Below are 25,018 nucleotides of genomic sequence, written 5' to 3' on the forward strand. Positions count from 1 at the left end.
AGAAACAAGCACGTCAAGTGCCTTTCCAATTAGGCACCCGGACGGAAAGGGGCTGCCCCGGGACACTCGGGCTCGTTTGGTTGAGAGGTCCAGGAAGCAAATCCCTAATTGCCACTCCGATGAGTCTGGGGTCTTGTGGTGGCCAGGCCCAAAGCCACAGGGCACAAAGCTGCCTCGATCTCCTGGCTCAGTTTACAAGAGCCTGTAGCAGACACAGGCTCACCACCCCTCCGCAAGCACCCGCTCGCTCCTCTCCTGCCTCTCCGAACATATACTGCGGAGTTTTAGCCGGGCCGGTGAGCGCCCACGGCGATGAAGAAGGCATGCCCAGCCTCCCGTGCAGCCAGCTGTGGGCAGGGGACTAAGCTGAGGTCACCAGACTATGAATAAAGATGAAGCGGCCGGTCCTCGTGCTTTCCTTCTTTCCTTCTTTCTGATGCCTGGAAATCTGTGGTCACTGGAGCAACTTTGGGAGCGCTGAGGAGGGCAGAGCGCCCTGTTGGCCCAGGCTGTCATCGCTGGGGTATAGTGTGTGAGAGATTTCCTCTTACTTAAGGCACTTAACTGAAAGTATCACCTCCACCTTATTTTAGCTACCGTACTTAGCCAGTCTCCTAGCTAATACCGAGTCCCCGGACCATCACAGGTCTTCCAAACTAAGAACCTCTTGTTGGAAAAAAATCAGAGAAGAAACATTGGATGCTGGTCCTAAAGGTCCCCAAAGCATTTGCACGCTTCCCTCTTTTCTCTGCCTCTCCCAGCTTCCTGTTCCCTCCTGTTTGAGTATGAAACATATGCCTCCCATGACTCGGGGAATGGCTGACGATGCTTATCACAGCTCACGCAGAAGGGAAGGTTTAGGCTGGGAGACAGAGGCTTGGGCCACATGGGAACCAGGGCTGAGAACTGGGGGGCCCTGCAGGATAAAGCCAACACTGTCTCCTTCTCTCTCTGGGGGGCCACCGCCTGTGGCCTCTCAGACGGGTCCTCCAGACAGACATGCACCCCCTACTTTGAATTCTATCCTTCACAGCTGTGGCTTCCATGTGGCCCTGTCCCTCCATATTTGCTCAGCCTCTTAAGGCTGACAGTCTGAAGGAAACATTCCGATTTGCTGCTGCCCGGCCCACGAACAGACTGACTTTGCGTCACGTGTCCACGCCTCACTGGGTCCATAGTGGCTTAGGCGGTTAGGGACAGTTTGGGAGCAAGGAGGGCTGGTCCTTCCAAAGGTCGGGAGTGGAGTACACAGTCGGGAAGGAGCTAAGGTCATGGCAGCTAACACGATCTATCTAACATATGCTGGTATCCAGAACACAGAGCACATTAATTCAGACTCTTCCAATGCAAGGGTTCATGCAACATTGTTCAAGTTGGTAGTGTTGGCTGTGCATTCCTGGCTGGTCTCTCAACTAAGCTACTGGAGCAGCTCCCAGGAATTCTCCTGACGTCTCACAGCACCCAGCAGAGTGCCCTTTGCTGAAGACCTTCCATAGAAGGGGACTATCTGAGCACCTCATGCAATTACAGAAGGGACAAGATCTCACGGAAGAAAACTCAGGGAAGCAGAACATGGCTATGGGTCACTTTGTAGCGTTTCAGAACCACCGATTAACGGGACTGATACCTGCTGGGTTTTCAGACAGCAACAAGGAGGAAATGAGAAAGAGATCCTCCAGGAAGATCTGGGAGAACGTGATAAGAGATTTGCAACATCGGGACACATTTCCACTTCTCCCAGGCCAGGGTTCCCAGGTAGCCAGACTGAGGCCAAAGAAGAAAATAATCACAGGACTGAACAACCCGAGAAGGGCGCTCAAGCTATCAGTCACGGGGAGGGGATGGGGAACTTCCAGCCCACGGTCATCGACCCTCCCAAACAATTCTCATCCTGGGGAGTTCACAGAATCTATTACTCCACAGTCTCATTTATAGTTTCCCAAGTCTTGATCAGACTTTTGCTTGGAGGGATAGCAGAGCCGGAGAATAGCCACAGAGAATCAGAATTCTCCTTGTCTGCAATGAAAACTGGCCCCTCCTAGGAATTCCCTTACCGGAGATGAGAACCTCATTTCCTCTGATGGTCTTCCTCTGCCCCACCTTCCCAGCGAAGCATGCAGGGAGCGGGTCTCCACGGGCCAGCTCCAACCCACCCTGAGAGCTTCCTGCCCCGCCACGCACCCCCCCACCCCGCCACATACATATGCACACTTAGCTCCTGCCCTACCCTCTCTGGCTGGATGCCCGGCCTCCTGCTTGTTTCGGGGTCCATTTTTATTTATCCTTAAAGACAGTGCAGAGACTTCTCTGCAGTCCTGCCATACTCCTCCAGTGAAGCTGTCATTTCTCACTGTCCCAGTCATGCCCTCATGTCTCCCACGGGGTGCCACTCAGTCATCTGCTGTGGCATTTATCACATTCTCGGGTAATTATCTGTAGGGCCTTCTGTCTCCCCCTTGCAGACTGGGAGCAATTTTAATCTCATCTAGCTGTGTGTTTCTTCCAGAACCTGGGTGGGGCCAGACAACAGGAGGCACTCCGCGCAGGGTTTGTGGGCAGGAGTATCAAGAAGAGTTAGCGAAGTAATGGCGTGCTGGGGGAAGGGGTGGGGGGAAGGGAACGGAGGGCCACAAGCTGTCCGCGGGCAGGACAGAGAGAAGTCCCCTGCACAACCAAGCAGCAAGCTGCACACGGGGTCTACCGTCTCAGGGGTCCAGCTGGACGTCCCCACGTGCCAAGGAGAGGGTGGGACAGATGGACAGATGGGAGCCAGAAGCCAGGAGAGCTAAGAGAAGGAGGGACGTGCGTGAGCAGGGGGGGGAGCCTCAAGAAACGGCTCTGGAGATTACCCCCGGGGGGCTGACAAGATCAGGAAGCAATTACAGCCTTGACAGGAGGGTGGGTCCGACTTGCTTCTCAATGAGGGACAGCTCAGACGTCCTCAAGTTCCTGCTGCACTGGTTCAAGGAAAGGAAGCTTGCATGACGCAAATACTCATGAAGACGAAAACCCCACAGGCACGGAGAGGCGGCCACTAACGTCTCTCATCCTCCCAGTGAAGTCAGTGTCTCTGCCTTTCCTAGCCCAGCTGGGCTCTCAAACTCTCTAATTAAAAGAGGGAAAAAAAAGGCTCCCACAATCCTGCCATGAAGAGTTACCTCCAGCCACTTCATTCTAAGCAAAGCCCAATGAGTTCTTTTGCGGTGATGGCTCTCTCCTAGGGCCTCTCTAATGTCGCTCTTGGCAGCACTTGGTGGTCCAAGTTTCATAGTCAATCCTGACTGCCCATCGAATTGGAGGCTGCGACGTTTTGGGTTCAATCCCCTAAATCCAGACCACCATCTTTTTAAATACATAAGGTCTTTTCCATTCATGCCTAAAAAATTACCATTAAAAACTAGTAATCTCCCATCTCGTGCCCTCCACGATGTCTCTAGAAACGATCTTTGGCTGCTCAGTCACTTGGTTTCCTCTCATTGCATTCCCTCGGCTCTCCGGCATTCTTTGGGGTGTTTATTCGAGAGGGGAGGGTAAGCTGCAATCACCATCCCTAATTCTTCCTTCTTGGGGCTGCGTATTTATTCACTGGAACCCTGGGCTCCAGCTCTCAACCAGAGGCAGCTGCTGGCGGATTCAGGTTGGCTGGGGCACTGGGACTAGCCGGGGAAAGACACGAGTGCAACTATCCTCAGGGGCCTGGGAGGCGAGTTGCTGATGGCCTCGGTCAGACCCCAGGAGGGGCGCTGCCTCGCTGTCTCCAGCTCCAGCACGGCCATGAATGTGGAGTTACCGAGGCCTGCCTTACACCCTGGCCGGGAGACAAGCATCTCGAAATACAAGCTGGGAGACGTCCACTTGGCCAGGCGCAACCCTGTGACCCCAAAGACCAGGCAGAGCAGCACCTCCCTGCACCCCAGAGGATCCATTCTCAGCCATCGTCCCCTCCACATGCCATAGGCTCTCACTTCTCTCTCGGCCCCGGGACTCTGGTCACTCTCCAGCACCTCTCGTCTTTGTTGGTCGGACACACACAGTGCACAGCTGTGCCCTGCCCGAGTGTGGCTTCCTGGGGGCCGGAGGGGTCTGCCAGGGCTGCTGCGAGCCGAGCACACCATACCCCGGATGGCTTCACCAGCAGAGATTTATCGTCTCACAGGCCGGGGGGCTGGATGGCGGCAGGGCTGCCTCCGTCTGAGGGCTGGAAGGAGGATCTGTTCGATGCCTCCTCCCCTGGCTGGGGCTGGCTTCCTGACAATCTCTGGAGTTCTCCGACTCATGGATGGAGCACCCCCCAGTTTCTGCCTTCAGGTTCACATGGTGTTCTCCCTGTGTGTCTGTGTCTAAATGTGTCCTTTTTCAGAAGGGCACCAGTAAGCCTGGATTAGAGGCCCACCTGACTCCGGCAGGACCTTATCTTAACTAATTACATCTGCACTGACCCTATTTCCAAAGAAGGTCACATCCTGAGGCACGAGGGGGCGATTAGGACTTCAATGTATGAATTTTGGGGACAGAACACAATTCAAGAGAGACCAAGGTCATTACTGTACCCTCTGTATGCAGCTCAAGGCCCGGCCCATGGAGGTACCCCAGGACATGTCCACTGACAGAACACCAGTACGGTTTGCTTGTTGGCTCTCTCTCTCTTTCCCTCCCTCCTTCAATTCTCTCTCTCTCTCTCTCTCTCTCACAAACACACACACACACACGCAAACACACTTCTAAGGAAGAAACAGGACAAAGCTGTCACTGTTCGCTTCTGGGGAGGTGCCAAACCTCTCAACCAGCCTTCCAAATTCTCCTTGAGCGTTATCACCAGGATACAGCAGGCAAGATAAAGAAACTGCAATCCAATTGCCAAAATACTCAATTAACTCTCCTAGCATTGGTGGCTTCTTTAGAAATGCTTAACTCTCCAGCATTTCTCACGGAGTGGGAAGGCAGACAGGCGTCATTAGTCTTCCCCCCTGAAAGGAAAGCCTGAGTACAAACCGAGGGGAAATGGGCCAGCGTTCGAATGAAGCGTTCCCCTGGAGCTCACAGGACAGAGGGCTGGGCGTGCACGGACCACCTGGAGCTCCTGGCCCTCCGCGAGGGATAACCAGATGGTCGTGTCACAAGGTGACAGAAAGAATGTGCATTTGTTGCCATTCTGGGTTCAGCATTTACTCGCTACGCGGACACAGGAGAACCATGAACAACCTGTGTGCTCCTCGAGCTCTTTGTGCAGAAATGGGTGTCATTTTCTGGGATAGTACCTTCTCCTCCAGGAACTTTGCAGCACCGGATAGAAAAATACAGGTACCATGCTTACGCCGGTACCTGCCATTTACTCAGTGCACAGAGTGATGGCTATGCATCTGCGTTCCCAGGCCCAGCCCTCTCACCGTCACCTGAGTCTTCAGAAGCTCTCTGTGATGTCAGCAATCAGAATGGGGACCCACTTAAAAGGTATTCATTTTATTAGTTATTCATTACTGTATAACAAATTACTCCAAAATGCATAGGCTTAAAAACCCAAATACATATTATCTGCCCGTTTCCATGGGGTCGAAATCCCAGAAGTAGCTTAGCTCTGGCTCAAGGCTTCTTACAAGGTTACGGTCCAGGTGCGTGTCAGCGCTACAGACAGCTCAAGGCTGGGCTGGGCGAGGAGCCACTTCCAAGCTCCTTCAGGCAGTCACTGACAGGTCTCAGGTCCTCCCTGGCTTTGGATCAGAGCCCTACCCAGTTCCTTGCCATGGGAGCCTCTCCACAAGGCAGCTTGCAAGATGGCAGTCGGTTTCCATCCACATAAGCATAACAGACACCAGAGTCTTTTCTGATCTAATCTTGGAAGTGGCAATCAACTGTGCCGTTACTTGACTAAAACAGAGTCTGCCATCTCTTCACCCAAGTTCACAGCAGCCAAAAGGTAGAAGCAACCCAAATGTCCATCAGCGGGTGAATGAATGAACAAACTGTGGTACCGACATACGGTGGAGTATTATCCAGACTTCATTAAAAAGGAGGAAAATCCTGACACACGTTATAGCATGCATGAACCTTGAGGATGTTCTGCTAAGTGAATGAAGCCAGACACAAAATGACAAATACTGTACGATTCCACTTACTGCGTTATCACAGAGTCAAATTCACAGAAACTGAAAGTTGAATGGTGGTCATCGGGGGTTGGAGTGGAGAACAGGGAGCTGTTCAATGGGGGACAGAGCTTCAGTCTTGCAAGATGAAAAAGTTCTAGAGATGGGTTGCACAACAACGTGAATATACTTAACTCCACTGAACTACACATTTAAAAATGGTTAAGGTAGTAAATTGACATTATGTGTATTTTGCCACAATTTGGAAAAAAACACACACAAGTCACAAGGTCTTGATCCCATTCAAAAAATGGGACGATCCTGGGGCCTGAACCCCAGGGGGTGAGTATCACTGCAGGATGCCTGGCCCATTCGGGCATTTATCCAAAGTTTGAAAGAATCCATTGGTTGAATTAGGATTGATTCCAACATCTTTGAGGCTACCTGAGTCCTGGCCACACCCTATCTGCCCAGCAGTACCTGCTGACTCCCAGCTGTGTTCCTAAGAAACAGAAAAGCCACATGCAAGCCTGCTTTTGGAATTAACCTGTCGAACAGGCTGTGTCTCCAAATCAATGAATCCCCAATTAAAAATCCATTGCACGACAGTGTTCTTTGATCTCTACTATATCCCGGATGGAACAGAAAGGCATGGTAATGGTTGCACTTTCATGGTCCACTCCCACTTCCAAGTCCTGACAGTCTGTTGTTAGTTTTGAAGGCCAAGGAGAAAGAAGGGAACTAAATCAGGACGAGTCAGAAGAGGAGGAGAGGCACACACAGCTGGTGTCTCTAAAGTGCTTTTTCATACCCCCACTGAGTCGGAAGAAAAGTATTTCAAGCACCCTATTTCCTGTCTTTGGGCCAGTTCTCTCCACTCCATCCAAATAAACATTATAAAATATAATTTTCTTTTCCCACATCAAGTGAAAGCAAAGACGCATTTTTCAAGGGCTGGAAGCCCAGCAGAAGCAGATAGGATATTTTCTGACTAAATGAGCTCACAGGCAGAAGGTGCTGAGCACAGCGTCTGGTGTAAGACTTGTTCAGTGTTCACGGTTACTAGGATGCCAATGGGCCAAACCCTGTGCTGTATAAGACCATGTTTTGTCTAGTCAAGATGCCTCTGTAATTCTTCAAGAAGACACTGCATGAAACTCAGTCTCTCCAAACCCCAGTATGAATTAGGTCTGCCTCCAGCACTGGTACCCCGGTAATCCTTTGTTCAAGCACCAAAACGAGGAGCCAGTTTGCATTTAGGAACTACATGATGGAGAAAAGCATACCTTTTGGTGCTAGAATCACACCCAGAGCAGTAGGATGCTCACATTGTAGGAGGAACACAGCACTGCGGACTGGCCAAGCAGCCAGCAGGTCTGGATTCCCACTGAGGGAACAACAGAATCATCGATTCTGTTAAAACAACAGCAAAATACTTATTATTTTAATAGATTATGGATACTTGAACTTGCATAACTTAAACACATATACGCTACAATACCACATAAGGTACTAATTAAACACTGCTTCCTGGGGCTCCTGGGTAGCTCAGTTGGTAAAGCATCCAGCTCTCGATTTTGGCTCAGGTCATGATCTCAGAGTTGTGAGGTCGAGCCCTGCACTGGGGTCCACACTGAGCAGAGAGCCTGCTTGAGATTCTCTCTCACCCACTCTCTCCACTCCCACCCCCACTCGCTTCTGTGCTCTCTCTCTAAAAAAGAAAAAAATAAATAAATCCCCAGGCATACAGCAAGATTAGAAACCTCTCTAAAGTTTGTATGAAACAGTGGTTCTCAGGATTACTGTGTATTTGAATCACTTGGAGGGCTTGTTACAACAAAGCCCTGGGCCCCCTTCCTGGGTTGATTATGCTGGTCTGGGATGCAGCCTGAGCTCTGTATTTCCAAAGAGTTCCCACATGATGCTGGTGATGCTGGTCTCAGGATTATACTTTGAGAATCACTGGTGAAGGGAAAACTCACAGACAAGATTTTCTACACGAGGATAATCAGAAGTTAATTCTACCCAAGACTCACCTCCCAGAGCCGTCCTCTGCACAAATTTTGGCAAAAATCTATGTTGATAAGCATTTTGTCTTTTCTTATCTATGCACCTCAGGCATACAGACTTGCACTGGTCATAATCCTTGATGTGTGACCTACCCTCCCCTATGGCCTCCACATGACCCATTCACATTCACTCATTCATTCATTTTTAATAACATAATAAACATCAGCCAAAATAAAGGCCAGGACTTTGATAAGGACTTACTTGTAACTTCACTGAGCTTATTCCATCTATCCTGCCTCCCAACCTATGAGCTAACCAGTTAGCCCCATATCTCCTGCTTTTCTGGTTTACAATTTTATTCAATCTACAAACTGTGGTACACACAGCAGAACACCGAATCACAGTCTAAACACATAAACTCTACCAGCAATCAATAATGTGGGCGAATCACAGCAACAGACTATGAAGTGAAAAAAGTAGTGACCGCGCACAGATCATACCAGTTTGCATTAGAGATATGTGCTTTTTACGATGCCTTAATATGGATGTGCACTTTTAAATCTCTCTATTTTTTAATCACTGAAAAAATGTGATTACCATTAGAGTCAATGAGTAAAGAAAAGTGCCTGATCAGTTTTGACAGAGGAGGGATACAAACCTGCTGTATCCTTCTGGTCTCCCTAAAAAGCTCACCTTTCCAGCCCCCTCCCCTCCAACCGCATCCCTTCAGATTCCACAAAATTCCTCTGAGATCGAGTCCTGATAGAGCAGGCAATTCACATAAGAGGGAACAAAGTAGTAAACAAACACACAGGGGAAAATGTTGACTCTGCTCATAATCAGAGAAATGCAAATTAAAGCATTTGAGGAGCAATCATTCTATGACTACTAAATTAGTAAAAACAGAAAAAAAAAAAACCAGAACAGCAGTGACTACCCTGGATACAAAGGTGAAACTGACAGGCACAGACAATGCTAGCACTCACGTAAAGAAAAGAAAAAATTGTTTCCAACAGCTGCGTGTGGGGGTATAAGCCATGAACTGTGCAGATGTCCCACTCTGCAGAATATATCCTGAAGAAGGGAAGCAGGGGAAGGAGACAATCCTGGCGGCCCCCAACAATGCAACAGTCTAGAAAACCATGACCGTATGCAACCCAGCAGGGGTGAATTACAGTTTTGAAGTGAAAACAAATACATGGTCCTTCATACAGGAGAAATACGAAATCCAAAACGGTAAGGTGCTTTACCAGTAAACGCTTGTTTACAGGGCCTGCAGGGTAAAAGGCAGACGTTAATGTGGCTGTTGTATTTGGAGGGGGCATGCCTGCGGTTTTCTTCCTTTCGGTGTTACTGTGGTGTGGTGAGGCAATTATTTTTTTTAAAGCTTCGAAGGCTTCCTACCTTGAGAGCTTTCACAGCTCTCCTCGTCGCTGTTGTCTTGACAGTTATTTTGCCCATCGCAGATGAAGCTCTTGTCAATGCAGAGGCCGTTCTTGCAGTGGTAGCGGGCGGTGGAGCAAAGCAGAGGGTTGGCCGCTATGAAGAGAAGACAGAGAGGTCACCAAGGAGGCCAGCAAGTCCCAGGGAGAACTCCCAGAACCAGGAGTGTGTCCTGCTCAGGAAGCAGTGAGCTCACGGGAACCCCGAGAACCTTCTTCAGCCAGAGTGTGCCCTGTTCGGGAAGCAGTGAGCTCATCTTCTAAGAGGGTGAACTCAAAGACCATCCTGGGAAAATTGGCCAGCCAATGAGGATAGGACCTACCCTGCCCCATTCTGAAAGCTCCTTCTCCCGAGTCACCAGGCAGTGCCCTGTAAGCACACCAATGCGGCCAGAAGGTAATGCCTCACTCTGCACAGCTAACTTCCAGGTGGCTCAGCTGCCTCTGAAAGGCCTGGGGCAAAACCAGCATCTCCTGTGAGAGTCACAAGTGAAACGGCTGGGAGTGTACATTGCACAGAGAAGCAAAGCCACAAGGAGGAGCTGAGTCAGGGAATCCATGAACCTCTGCTACCCGGGGGGTGATGGCATGATCTGGTCCAAGAGCTGTAATGGATTCTTCTGGTTCTAGAACTATGGACTGGTCTCTTAATCCTTCAGATATCTTCACGGCTCACCCCAGTAAACTCAGGAAACACAATAAACTCAGTAAACTCAGTAAACTCAGTGGTCTCCATTTCTTTGCAATCAAAGAAGCCCATTTATGCACTTGGTCAGCCTGAGAGGCACCCCTGTCTGGCTCCCTGTTCTAGGCACTTTCAGAACCTCAAAAGCAATGACAGGCATGGTCCCTCCCCTCAAGGAAGAGAGGGGCAAGTGTTGGCCAGTGTGAGGTCAACACAAAGAGCTACTTAACCACACACAAGCAAATCTCCATAGATAAGTTATTTCCACAGCACAATTTACCTTGTTCCCGTGTTCCCTGCAGTGCAATTCAAACAAGGCTCACTCCTGAGCTCTACTTTCAATAAATGAAGTAGCAAAGTGGCAAGCAGTCCAATCCCTGCTCTGCTGGTTATGAGCTGTGTAATCCCGTGCAAATTACTTCACCTCTTTGAGCCTCGGCGTCTTTGCCTATAGCTTGAACTGGCTATGCAAGTTGTGAGGCCTGGTGCAGATCGAAAAAAAAGGTAGGGTTAGCTGTTCAAAAATTACAAATTCAAGAATGGCATACGGGCAAGCCCGGAGCCCTTCCAAGCGGAGCCTGGGCCCCGTGTATCTGCGCAGGTGACAGGCCCGTGAAGCCAGCCCCGCTTAGAGCATTAATTTGCCCATCAGATGAGATGACATGTGAGCAAACGTGCAGTGCAAAATCTGACTCCCGGCACACGCTCCGACAATGTCTGGCACAATTCCCTAGCTATGTCTGTCTCGGTCCCATGAGCACAGCCCTCCCTGCAAAGGCAATACAGGGGACGATACTGGGGACCGCGGTGATGAGGGGACATACTGGCTGTGGGGAATGAGTGAGTCCACACTTGCACTGCATGTGGTGGGAAGAGCACCAGTTGGGGCGCCAGGCCCAGCACGGATATTGCAATAGAATCAGGGGCAAGTCAGCTGTGGTGTCCCTCAGCGGACCCCACTGCAAGATGGCATTTATAATAAACCTTCCCCACACGCTTCACTGAGCTATTGTTAAAATACACACAGATGGAGGCTGCAAAGGGCTGAAGACTTCACAGGGCTTCAGAAACCCAAAGGACTGCGGAGGTTTTCTGGGATTTTTTGTTTTTTTTTTTACTATCTTTAACTATTTAACTCAGAAAGTTTGGCTTGAAAGGTCAGAGGAGGCAGAGGGATGCAGAAGCCAGTGCTCTCAGTTTTGAAGATAATGGACCAGTGTAAAGTCACCTCAAAGTGGTCTGGCCTGAAAATGTAAGTTTTAATTATTTCAATCACCGTGGGCCAGAGGATGGTTCAATTTGATCAGAAAGAAACCAAGGTCTGATTTCAGCCAAAACCAAAATGGGGAGGCTCAAACCACAAATCACGTTCGGTTTCTGTCCAGGGCAGCTCTCCAAACCCTCTGGCATCCCGTGGTGGTGGCCTTCAGCTGCCCTGAGACCTTGTGGGTCACGTGCTAGCAGCCCAAGTGTCAGCAGCAATCGGCTCGTTCCGACAGACAGCCTCGGAAAGGTTCTCTAATTACTCCAGGATGGGGTGGTCGCACACATACGTGAGCGTCCTGGTGGGGGGATCTGTGCTCAATCAACCTTGCTGACAGGGCTGGCATCTACCTACTTTTCTTCAGCCTCACACCTTTTCAGCTCTGCACACTCACCCAAGGAAACGAAGTCATCTGTGTACGCATGCACACACACATGTACACATATACATCACATGTATGCGTGTGCGTGAACATGTCTAGACAAATCAGATACATCATCAAGATGAAGTAATACTGACGATACCTCAAAACACAGCTCCAGTAAAGAATCCAGACCCACTGAAGACCAAATAAACAGACTGGCTTTAATGCATATAACCAAGCGGACTAGCAGCCATGTTATATGAAGATCGCTCAGAACGCAAGAGGAAGAAGGCAAACAACTCAGTCGAAAATGGGCAAAGGATACCATCAGGCAGTGGCCACAAGAGGAATGGCAAATGGTCCATAACAACTGGAAAAAATGGCAGTTGCCATTGGTAATGAAGCACCACTCCCACCACAGCAGACGGGCCAAACTTCAGGTCTTAAAATACCAGGTTGTTGGCCAGGATATGTAGGGAGAGACGGTCCCAGGGACGACTGATGGGGAATGCAGATCGGGGGATCCACCTCAGAGACCAATTTAGTAATGCCCAATAAAAAGGTGCCCATGCCCTCCAGCCCAGCAATTTCGCTTCCAGCTACACACTCCAGGGAGAATCCTGAAGGAGCACAAATGTTTATTGAAGTCCTGTTTGTAAAATTTAAAAAAAAAAAATGAGAAATGACCCAGATGCTCACCCACAGGAGAACAGATGCATGTGCTACACTGGTACAAGAGAATTCTACAGAAGGAGGTGGCTGGCTTTTCCCATCAAGGGCCAGCTAGTAAATTTTTAAGGCTTTGCCAACCATTCTGCCTTTGTCTCTATCAGGACTACTCAGCTTTTGCCGTGGTGATGCAAAGCAGCCACAGAAAATCCATAAGCAAAGGGAACGACTGTGTTTCAATAAAACTTTATTTAAAAAACTGGGGGTAGGCCAAATTTGGCCCAGGACCCATAGTTTGCCGACCTCCGATGAAGAGTAGTAGAAAATCTATCAACCCAAAGAAAACCCCAAAAATCAATGAACTAGAGTCAAGATAAATAAATATCACTCCTATGGTAGTACGGGAGTGAAGTAAGTTCAGGACAGCAGATGCCTCCGGAGAGAAGGGAGAAGGACAGAATCTGGGAAGGGGTATATACTGTGAGTCTCCAATGATATCTAGTAACATTGTATTTTAAAAATCTAAAGCAAATAAGGCAAAATGGGAACATAATTTTTTTCACTGAGGTAAAACTGGCGTATAACATTATATTAGTCTCAGGTGTACAAAGTAATGATCCACCATTCGTGTACATTGTGAAATGAACACCACAGTAAGTCTAGTTGACATTCATCAGCACATGTAGTTACAAATTTTTTTTCTTGTGATGAGAACTTTTAAGATCTACTCTCTCAGCAACTTTCAAGTATACAATACAGTGTTATCAGTTACAGCTATAGTTATAACATTATTATATTATTAACAATGAAGTTATTATTAACTATAATTAATATAATTATAACAATATAACAACAGGCAATGTGATTTTTTGAAAAGATTTATTTATTTATTTGAGAGAGCAAGAGAGGAGAGGAAGGGGCAGAGAGAGAAAATCGCCCCCAGTCCCGCAGAGCAGGCTCCCCGCTGAGCACAGAACCCCAGACATGGGGCTCGATCTCGCAACTCTGAGATCATGACCTGAGCGGAAAACAACTTAGCCGCTCAAATGACTTGAGCCACTGAGGCACCCTGGTAATGTGATTTTTAAAAGTGTGTTGGCAGTTGTGGGGAGTGGGGGGAGGCGGCGAGGCGGGCACCTGAGTGGCTCAGTCAGTTAAGCATCTGCCTTCAGCTCAGGTCATGATCCCAGGGTCCTGGGATCATGGGAATCCCTGCTCCTCGGGAAGCCTGCTTCTCCCTCTCCCTCTGCCGTTCCCCCTGCTGGTGCACTCTCTTTCTCAAACAAATAAAATTAAAAAAACAAAAACAAAAACAAAAAAAAAGCGGGGTGTTGGGGACAAAGGTGTTCATTTAATTCTACGCTGCCTTTTCAGTATGTCTGAAAGTTTTCACTAAAAAATCTGAAGTGCCTCACGGGGCAGAAATGTTTCAGGGATCACTTCTTTCCCTTTCCTTTACTCTTCCCGCACAAAATGCCATCTGGCCCGCAAACCCCTGTTTTAGTATCCTCCCCACCTCGATGGCCAGTTGCTCAGACGACCCAGGCCCAGGCTGGCGCTCAACCACACCTGGGGTAGCTCCTGATTCCAAGAGCGCCTCATAAAACAGCAGATCCTCACCGCCACCCAACATGGGGGACGGGAGTGGGAGGACAGAGAAACAGAGACAGAGGAGGCCACAGGAACACTCCCCCAACCCAGCAGCAAGCCGGGGGGAAAAAAGCCACGTGCATGCCCTTTGAGGGTGGGGAGCTTCCTTCTGGAAGGGTCCTGGAGCCTTCACCTCCTTCAGGATCTGCTGATTCCCCATCTACATAAATTCCAGCAAGGTCTGCACGCCCATACCCATGGCCACAGCAAATCAGGCGGGAGAGATGCTGCCTGTCACTCCGCAGACCAACCGCCGGCAAGAGAGGAAGGCAGATAGGTACGGTGGGAGACAGAAGAGCTATAAAAAGCTGCCTTAACAATTCCAAAAGCAGAGAAGCTTAAGATAGTTTCAAAAGAAACCAGTGGGCTCTAAAAGGGGCCAAAAGCAGCCCTGTATTACAGCCTTGTCTAAAAATGGACATTCCTAAGAATGGCCCCGAACTGTCGCCCATGAAGGTAAACACTGAAAAAATCAGGATGCAACACTTCCCAGAGAGATCCCTGTCAACCACGGTCCTTGAAGCCATAAATGTGGCCAGCTATTGGGCAGACTTGCTTAACCAGAGGGGAGCACCCCACTACCCCAAAGTTTCACTATATTTCTTCAAAGGCCTCTGAACCTGTTGGCCAGGCTTAGCCAACTTGAAGGTGAGCGTGCCCAGGACAACGGTGGACCAACCCTGGAGGCTCTGGGCGGACAGGGGTCGAGTCTTTAGGCTCCTGTAGTCCCATGGAACCCTACCCAGGACCCTAAAAGAGTAACTGCTCAATGCAGAACTCATAAACCGAGCAGGAGATACTTCCTACATTAGGATGTTATGTCTCGGTATTGTCTAGCAATAACTGAACCCATCCAAAGGATGTCTCCTCTGTTTTTGGAAAGGTTTGCCCGTCACCAAAAAATGTTATTACTTTACTCGGTTAACTAGAAAGACTGATCTAGACTAGACTGACTGATCTCCATAAAGATGGAGAAGATTGTCTGTAGAGTCGATTTCAAAAACTCAACAGCAGACTCAAAAGCTCCTCGGTTATTATTAGCACAACAAACACAGGGATCTGAAGATCTGTTTCCCAGCCCACAATCCTCAGGAAAGAGAGTGCGTCTCTCCCTGCCAGGGGGGAGAGAGGAAGGAGTTAAGGTTAAGCTCCGTGGTTAATTCAACTGGCAGTGTTTACTCCAACCACATCTGAAGGAGAAGGACCCAGGGTCCACTGCGGCTGCCCAAAAGCAGCTGACCGGCTTCAAGACAGGAAATGAAGCAATCTGTCTCCAGCAGGATGTAGGAAATGTCGCCTTTAATCCATTTAAAGTCTGTGAAGTCGGCCCCTCTTCCACCTCAAAGGGTTCTTCATAAAACACATCAAGGAGAAACTCCCCATCACCAGTTCGCTCGCTTCCCATCTGCTCCCCATCCCCAGGCGGTTACTGCTCACTTCCTCACCCAGCCGCCCAACCAGCAGCCCAACCTCACGGCCTCCAGAGAGAGCTCTGCTTTCCAGCTCCAATTTCCCTGGAAACCAGGCAGCTGGGGGAGACGGAGCTGCCCGGAGCCTTCCTCTGTTCCAGCATGGAGGGCCCTGAGCCCCTCCGCAAGTCGACTGTCCCATTCACAAGCACTACTCCCTTTGTGCGGGAAAACGCTCACAGCCCCGACCTTCAAAGAGGCGGCCTGAGTGCCGTGAGCTGCGAGTTCTTGCCTGCCTTTCCGAGTCTGCTCCACAAGGCCTCTCCCAGCAAGCCCAACGGGCCATCGGGCCAGCGTGGCTCACGTGTGGCCACGGTCTGGAGCGAGCCCCTCTTCTGAGTCTGCACGAGGAGAAAGGCTCACCACTCTGGGCCAGAGGCAGAAGGCAGAGTCCTCAGTCCCGCAGAGTCTCTAAGGGCTTGGAGGACTCGAATTTTCAAAACCCCTCTCAAGTCCACTGGGTGCCAGTGGCAGAATTCTGATTCATTGCTGGTGACAGTTTGTTTCTTCCTCCCTATAAAGGCTTCCTGGCCATGCCCACCTCCTGTCCAACACCCACGCCTGCCTTGTGTCCAAATTCACTGCTTCAATCACTGCCTTCCCATGGATGGCTTCCCAGACCTTCCCTCTTGTGATAAACATCACTCCCCTGACTCCCCAGGACATTGTGGCCTGAATACCCCTCACCTCAGACCCTGCATGTCAGAAACGGATGACTTCGCCTCTCTTGTTCTTGTGCCTCCACTCCTGGTAAAGGGACCACCCTGTCCCAGCTCTTCAGACTCCAACCACATTTGACCTTCTCCCTCTCCTCACCCTGCACTCAGCTCAGGTTCAAGCGCTCCTCGTTAGGTATAAAATACAATCTCCAGGGGCGCTTGGGTGGTGTGACCTGCCCTCTCGGCTCAGGTCATGATCCCAGGGTGCTAGGATCTAGCCCTGCATCGGGCTCCCTGTTCAGCAGGGAGTCTGCTTCTCCCTCTCCCCTTCCTTCTTGCTTGTGTGGGCTTGCTCTCTCTCAAATACATAAACAAAACCTTTTGGGGATGGGTAATAACATTACCAACCTCAAATGAAATTATACATGCAAAGCATATAGAAATGTGCCACGTGCATCGTGAGCGCTCCACAGTCCTCAACGGAGTGGCTTCTCCACCCTGAAGTTTGCATCCCCCCCAGCCGCTGCCTGGGCCCTTAGCCTGAACACTTCTGTGGAATGGTAAGGCCAGCTTTTAATGGTGCCCATCCACCTAGGTCCATCCCCTTCAACAGCTCCCACTGAGGAGACCAGAAGGAAACCATCTCCCCACTCACTGGCTCCCACAGCACTCCCAACAGCCAACCCCGTATTTGGATGTGAGTATCTCTGTCTCTCTTGCTGGAGTGTAATCTCAACAACGCCACAGTCCTGTATCTGCCCCATCCGCACGTCCTTTGCCGTATCTCGCACAGGTCTGGCACCGAAATCGTGGGGAGAAGAGGAGAATCTGAAAGGAGGCGGGCGCTGGGGTGCATGAGCAATGCACGGTCTACACACGCCCTCTGGGTATCCATCTGAGACCCAGAAGAGGATCAAGATGTCCGTGGGTTAGGAATACATCTTGACGGCCTCTTTTCCTGCTTTAACCCTTAGTTCGATTAGCTGCTTGGCCCCCTCATTCAACAGACATTTCCTGTGGACTCTTGCCTTTAAACAAAGCACTCTACTGGGCACAGGGGAGAAAAGAAAACCCAGTCTGGACTCTTTGAGAGCTCGCATTCTAGTGCGGAGACAGGCAGGTCAATTTGCCATGAAGGGAAAGCATGGGAAGTGTGATTTCTTCCACACACATATACGGCAGGCTAAGGTCTGAGCCCGACTCCATACTTGGCCCTGGGACTCCAGCCGTGAACCTGACAACAATACCATCTCACAAGGTCATAGTGTGGCCGGGAAGACAAGGAATAAACATAAAGCGGACTAAGAACAGTGAGGCAGGGGGAGGAGACAGAGTGGGAGACTGGGCGGGAAGGAATTACTCTTTGACAGGGTGCTTGGGGAGGTCTCTCTGTTGGTGACATTGGTTTGGAGAAACCCCAAGATGGTGTGTGAACACGCAGGCGAATGAGCCAGCCCAGCCCTGGGAAACCAGGGGTGTTTTCCCAAAGCTGCAGGTCATTTAAGCAGATGGAAGGTGTCTTTAAGGAGACATTGATGAGGGGGCTTTGGAGCACTGGGCGGAAGAGTCCCGTTACTGAGAAGCTCTTCTCCCCCAGCTCATCTGACGCAGGCCTGGCTCCTTGAGGATGCCGCCGAGGAAATTCGATGCATTGAATCTGGCCGACACGGGACTAAGGTAGCGCCGAGGGGCTCTATGAACAAAAACCACAGATACACTGGCGAACCCAGGCAGCTGGTCGGGGGGGACAGGAAGAATTTGTCAGCCATGGAAGAAACACAGTTTAGGACGTGGCAGTTCTTCTGGGCACAGCTACGCTGAACTCAAGAGCAGCAGAGCCCTGGCCTGAATCAAAGGTCCACGGAGGTCACCCAGGCCACCCTGCCATCTCGGTTCTGGCCAGGAGTCTGGTCTTATTACAGAAAACTTCAAATACCCAAAAAGAGAGACTGGCATAGTGAACCCCCATGTTCTGATCACCTGGCTTTAAAAATTATCAACTTACTGACAATTTTATTTCAGTTTGAACCCCCATCCACTACCCCTCATTGTGATTTCGTCTTTATATATATTATTATTATGTTTATTACTATAAATATCTAATATGGCATTAAATATTACATATATGTATATGCATGTGTGTATATATAGCTGTATATACACACACACACACATCCTTATATATAAGGACTTTTTAAAAATAATAAACAGAGTATCAGGTGGCTCAGTCGGTTAATCATCTGACTCTTGGTTTGGTGGCTTAGATCATGATCTTGGGGGTCCTGGGATTGAGCCCTGCATCAGGCTCTGCACTCGGCGTGGCATCTGCTTGAGAGTCTCTTCCTCCATCGCTCTCTCTGCTCATGCACACACATTCCCCCCACTTTCTCTCTCAAAGAAAAACCATTCTCACACTTTAGAAACTAACAATAATGCCTTAATATCATCAAATACACAACCACATTTGACATTTTTAACAGTTGATTTGCTGGAGTAGAGACTGAAACAAGATGGGTTCACTGCATTTGACGGACCTGTCTCTCAGTCCCCTTCAGTCTGCAGGTTCCCTCTTCCTCTAATTTTTCTTAGAATGCATTACTGGATGAAATGGGAGCCCTGCAAAATCTCCCACATTGTAGATCTGGCAGTCGGTCCCCCATGGGGCCACCAACATGTTCCCCTGTCCCTCAATTTCCCGTGAATTAATGGATGGTGTTCAGAGTGCATGCTATGTCCCCCAGAGTACATATGCTGCAACCCGAACCCCTAATAAATGGGATGGCCTTGCGGGGGGGCGAGGGGCGGGGGAGGGCTTTGGGAAGAGATTAGGGTAAGATGACATCATGAAGGTGGTGCTCTCATGATGGGATTAGGGCCCTTCTGAGAGGAGCAGCCAAGGGATTTCTCTGTGTGTGCAAGGAAGGCCCAGGGAGGACATTTCTCTGTGTGTGCATGAGCAAGGAAGGCCCAGGGAGGGCCCGCACCATGAACCCAGCCATGAGAGTACCCTGCATGTGGGTCTCCCAGGACAATGAGAAATAAGTTTCTGTTAAAGTCACCTAATCATGGCCGTCTATCACGGCAGCCAGAACTGGCAGCCAGAACTGACTAGGACAGATTTAGAGGTTCAATCAGATTCAGGTTGGAAGCAGAGGCAGAAATACCTCACAGTGATGATGTGTGCTCCTGCTGGCTCACGTCCAGAGGCAAACAACATCTGCTGTCTCTTTCCTTGTGATGCTCAGACTAACTTGTGAGAGTCTCCCATTCCAGGTCAAAAGCAGTCATGACATCCGCCCTGGCTCTCCCCCTCAATGCAGCTGGAATAAAAGCCTAGCCAAATATGCAGACAAACACGGCAGCTCTTTTAGGTTCTGAAAGGTAAACCAGAGCAGCCCAACTGGGGAAGAACAAAATTCAAACTATCACTGAAGTGGTGGTAGGTTTCCTACTCCCTCGCTCTCCCATCAGAGTCCCATGTAACTGGAAAGGATCAGAGAGACAGTGGAGCAGGAGGACCTTGGAAAAGCAACTCCATAAAGTTATTTATGAACTTCTAGGCAGATCCCCAGGTGGCACGTGTATGGGTCTGGTCCTAATCAGCACACCCAAGACTTTGAGAACCAAACTCACAGACCACCGTCCAGGTCCCGGACTGAATGGAGGGGGTTCAGAGGCAACACAGATCCAAACAACACTGCAAAAACAGCTTGAAAACGACGGGAACCACTATCCACAGAGGGACTGTTAGGAATTCGTGGCCTGACCCAATAGAGTTATTTGCTTACTAAAACAAAAATATCAACACACTCTGTAGGCTTGAAACAAAACCCAGAGTGTCATACATAATCATCGAAACATCCAGAATATAATCCAAAATTACTTGCTTTATGAAAAATCAGGAAAATCTCAAGGGAAGGGATAATCGACAGACACCACTGCCAAAATGAGACAGATGTTGGAATTACGTGATGGGGACGTTAAAGCAGCTAATTCCAGAAAGACTCCCAACAAGCCAGCAATCACACAAAACTCTCGACACAAATGGAAAATATGGGGTCTCCGCAAAGAACCCAGAAGATCTAAAGAAGAACCAAAAGGAACCTCTAGAACTAAAAAATGCAATAACTGAAATTTAAAAGAAAAAAACAAAAAGTAAAAACACCTTGTACGGGCTTGAAAGCAGACTGGAGATGACAGGGGAAAGTAAACTTGACAAGAGGCTAATGGGAATTATCCAAACGGAACAATGAAAGGAAAAAGATTGATTAAAAACTGAACAGAGCCTCAGGAACCTGTGGGATAATTAGAAGGTATCCTAAGTTGTTATCCAAATCCCGTAAGGACAGAGTGCTTGAAAACAGTTTGAAGAAAGAATAGCTGAAAAGGTCCTAAATACAGAAAAGGATGAAATTTTAACAGATTCAAAAAGAACCCGACACAATAAACTCAAAGAAATCCCCATAGCCAGACACACTATCATCTTAGCTGCTGAGAGCTAGACTAGTAGAGAAAAAAAAACAAAAACAAAAAAATTTCAAAGAAGCCAGAAAAATGATGCATTTTCTATGGGGAAACCATTTGAATGACTGCAAATTTCTCATCGGAAACCACGAAAGCCAGAGGAAGTGAAACAGCATTTTTAAAGTGCTTTTAAAAAGAACTGTCAACCCAGAATTCTATATGCAGTAAAAATATCCTTCAGGAATGAAGGTGAAATCGAGACAGGGTCGGATGAAGGGAAACTAAGAGGATGTGTGGCCAGCAGACCTGCTTCAAAAGAACGGCTAAAGGAAACACCTCAGCCAGAAGGGAAAGGGTACCAGAAGGAGAGTTGGAACATCAGGAATGAAGGAAGAGCAACAAAAATGGCAAGTCTCTGGGTAAACAGAGTAACAGACTGTTCTTTTCTGCTGGAGTTCCTCAAAATGCACTTGAGACTTCAAAGCAAAAATGAACGCATTGCCTTTTTTGGGTTCTGAATGTATGGAGATGTACGATCTCAGACGATCAGAATATAAAGAGATCTATGGAGGGAAAGGGTTTCCACATTCTACTTGAAGTGGTACAGGGTTGATCCAGAGCTGTCTGTGAAGAACCAGACGGCAGGTCCCAGGCATGGTCAGCCCCACCCACCCCCTAGAAAGTTCCCCAACTGTTTCTCATCTAATGTTTTCATGAACCACAGACGATCCATTTCTTCACCAAAGTTACAAAACAGATACTCTAATTCTCTCATTCTTCCATGTTAGTTGGTATTCTTCAGTTAAAACAAAACAAAACAAAACAAAAATCTTTCCTGTCTGGTGGCTATTTAATTACTCAGAAGGGCAACACATAGAGAAAAAAGAGGGCAAATGCTGGATTCTCTTTCACTGACCAGTTTCAAGACAGTGAATTAGAATCCACTATTTTTAGATGGTAGATATGCCAGAGGGAAATGCTAGTTTAATCTCCTGAGTCGAATTTGGAATGGATATAATTAAGTTGTTTAGACAATTAAAAACCAATATCCAAACATTTAAATCATACGCAGTCTTTAATACAACAGGGAATATGTAGGATAGCACAATCAGTTAGAATGTCTATTCTAGAACGTACCACACTTGTTTTTATGGCCATCGAATTACTCTCTAGTATGTACACGTGAATACATGTATATATAAAATTCCCCCCATAGACTGTGAGATCCCCATGGACAGTTGGAAGCGGGAAATCAAGCTGATACACACTCACCAAAGGACTTAGTGAAATACAGAACAAGTACATCCTTGGACATCCTAAACGAAAGGTGAAATGCCAGTAAATAGGGTCTTCCTCTCCATCACTCACAGCTTTGTTTTAAGTCACTAGGGGTTTTCAAAATCAATTACCCCTTGCCAGGCACCACACTGAACACCTTTCAGGTACTGCCTCATCTAATTGCCACAATGACCCAGGGAACAGGCTCTGGGCGTCCCCATTTCAAGAGACGAGGAAACCACTGTGCAAGGAGCTTAAAAAGCAGAGCCGACCCAGCTTAATCAGGGCAGAACACAAACCTCGGGCCAGGCTTTCCGGCTCCAGAGTCATTTTGCTCAATTAAGTTGCTACCCTCTTAGTGACCTACATTCTCTGGCTAAGGTGGATTTTTTTCCCAAGCATTCAACAGTCTTGCTGCTACGTCATATTTCTGCCATTTGGGATCCAGAAGATGAAATAAGGCAGAAGAAGGCACATGGGAGAGTTATAGCCCCACTGGTAGGGCATAATAACAATTGTTCCCTGGAAAGGCATAAGTAACTCGGGAGATGACCCCCTCCTCATCAGGGACTTACACAAGAACCAACAGGGTAAGGGAAAAGCCAGTTCCTTAAAACAATCACTGAAGTCATTACAATATGTTCTGAAAAAAAATTAGTAACATAAATAACAATTACATGAATTATGATAATAATCCTTATGAATAACATACGTGTCTATATACATATATGTACCTACATACATACACACAGAGAACGGGAGGGAGGAAGAGAGACAGAGAAAGGCCGGGCACATCTGAACATTGTGTCATTCTGGGCAGTTTGTGTGTGAAGTGGATTTGGACATACAGATGCTGTCCAGGAAGGGAGTAGGAGCTCAACACCAAGACTGCTGAGAGGGGGGTGGGAGGGGCGCGGAGAGAGAACAACAGGGGGCATGTGTCTGTGCTGTGCCTTGGAATATTATACAACAAGTAAAAGGAACTGGGGTGGTCACAAGACAAGGAGAACTTTAGCTTTCTATATTACATGGGAGTTTTTCAAAAATATTTTCTTCTGATATATATAAACATCTTTGTAAAATTTGTTCAAAGTGGGAAGAAAAGCCAGCAAGCACACCGACACAGGTTGTTGACTGAGACAGTCCATCAGAAGAGAATATGGAGGAGCAGAGAATTGGCTCTGCCCCTCGTGACCTGTGTGCCACTGGCTAAGTTCCCTGACGTCCCAACACTTCAGATGCCTCATCTGTTAATGAGGGTCACACACCTGCACCTGCAGAGCTGCTGTCGGAACAGGAAACAAAGTACGCCCCAGGCCCGAAGCGCTTCGCAGAGTCCCCTCGAGATGGGAGCTGAGCATCTACATGTTTACGCAAGAAGCAGTGAGGAAGAGGGGGATCCAGGTAAGGAGAGAAGATGCCCGAGCCCACGAGAGGGAGGAGCGGGGAGCGGGCCCCATCACGAGGAACAAGGGAGGGGCCAGGTGCTCCTGGTACTTACTGCAGTTCTCCTCGTCGCTGCCGTCGGGACAGTCCTCGAACCCGTTGCACTGGAAGCGGCCGATGATGCAGTGGACGCCGCTGGCGCAAGGGAAGAACGTCGGGCCGCATTTGGACTTAGCCTTGGCTGCAGGAGGCAAAATGAGACAAAGAGCTGCCGTGAGGAAGTTACACTTTCTGAGCCCTGGCATACCCATCCCGCCAGCTCCGAGCGTGCAAAAGGGTCTCTTTGCGTTTCCACAGAAGTCCCCCAAGATCTCCTACCACCCCCGACCCACAGTCAGTGCCGAGCCAGACTGAGAGCCCTCATGCAGCACCCTCAAGGAAGGGGGTGGCTGTGCTTGCGGTATTTCCAGGGCCCCTGCACAAAGCGGGGCTCAACCCCAATGTGGGGCACGAACAAATGAATGGGTGAGAAGATGGGGGATGGACGCAACCTACGCTTATGGTGCTGAGGAACCCTTCACAATTCCTTCCCCGACGGTCAAAGCCCTTGTCTGCGCTTATTTTTTTTTAAACAAATCTTTAAAGATTTTTATTTATTTATTTAACAGAGCGATCACAAGTAGGCAGAGGGGCAGGCAGAGAGGGGGGGGGGCAGCAGGCTCCCTGCTGAGCAGAGAGCCCGATGCAGGGCTTGATCCCAGGACCCTGAGATCATGACCTGAGTCGAAGGCAGAGGCTTAACCCACTGAGCCACCCAGGCCCCATTTCTGTGCTTATTAAAGGCATCCCACTCTAGGCAGCATGGCCAGAGCTTTCTGTGGATTCTCCCATTCACTCCAGTCAGCACCCACCCAGTGGCATGGTGTGCAGGAAAGGATGAACACCACAGCCCGGAGACGGCTACCCTCAGAGAGGCTTGCCTTCCTGCAGGGCCAGGTCTGCATGGCTGATTTCTGGGCACTTGGACTTCGGGAGGGCTCGCACCAGTCTCTCCTAAGAATGGCTCCCCGTGCCTCAGCTCTTTATGGGAACGGTGGAGTTGATGCTGAACATCTGATTTTCTCCTGGGAGCTTGGGATTGCGTAGATGCTGGGCACATAGCATCTGTGTAACGAGCCTGCGTAACCAGCCACTGGTCAGAACCCCGGGCACGGAGACTGCAAGGAGCTTCCCCAGGAGAAAGCACTTCTCTTCCGCTGTCATGACTTGTTGCTGGGGAATTAGCTGTGTCCCATACCACCTCTCTGGAAGAGGACTCCTGAAATCTGAACCTGACTTCCTCAGGGCTTCCCTCCTTTTGCCTTTTCCCTTTGCTGACTTTGCTTTGCATCCTTCATGTGACTACACACCACATTCCTGGAATCCTCCCAGCAAATCCCTGAGCCTGGGGACAGTCGTGGGGACCGCTGACAAGGATGGCCACGGTTCTCATCCCTGTGGCAGAGGTGTGCTTTGAGGCATAAAGGGACTTTCCCAAAGCCACACAGTTAGAAAATGCAACACAGGGGTGAGGCCCCGGCATTAGATTCCAGAAGGCA

The 25,018-nt window shown here is 49.0% G+C and overlaps 1 protein-coding gene across 1 annotated transcript in view; it reads right to left on the reverse strand.

The window, feature by feature from the left end:
- Positions 1-25,018, reverse strand: part of LDLRAD3 (low density lipoprotein receptor class A domain containing 3) — a 220,409-nt gene that overhangs the window by 91,652 nt on the left and 103,739 nt on the right. Inside the window, exons 3-4 of the mRNA XM_045066018.1 lie at positions 23,536-23,661; positions 9,495-9,629 (exon numbers count right to left, since the gene is read on the reverse strand). Coding sequence (XP_044921953.1) covers positions 9,495-9,629; positions 23,536-23,661 — 261 coding nt within the window. The remainder of the gene's footprint in view (positions 1-9,494; positions 9,630-23,535; positions 23,662-25,018) is intronic.

Source organism: Mustela putorius, unplaced genomic scaffold, assembly GCF_011764305.1.
Source record: "Mustela putorius furo isolate JIRA1106 unplaced genomic scaffold, ASM1176430v1.1 tig00003859_pilon_pilon_pilon, whole genome shotgun sequence".
Taxonomy (NCBI): domain Eukaryota; kingdom Metazoa; phylum Chordata; class Mammalia; order Carnivora; family Mustelidae; genus Mustela; species Mustela putorius.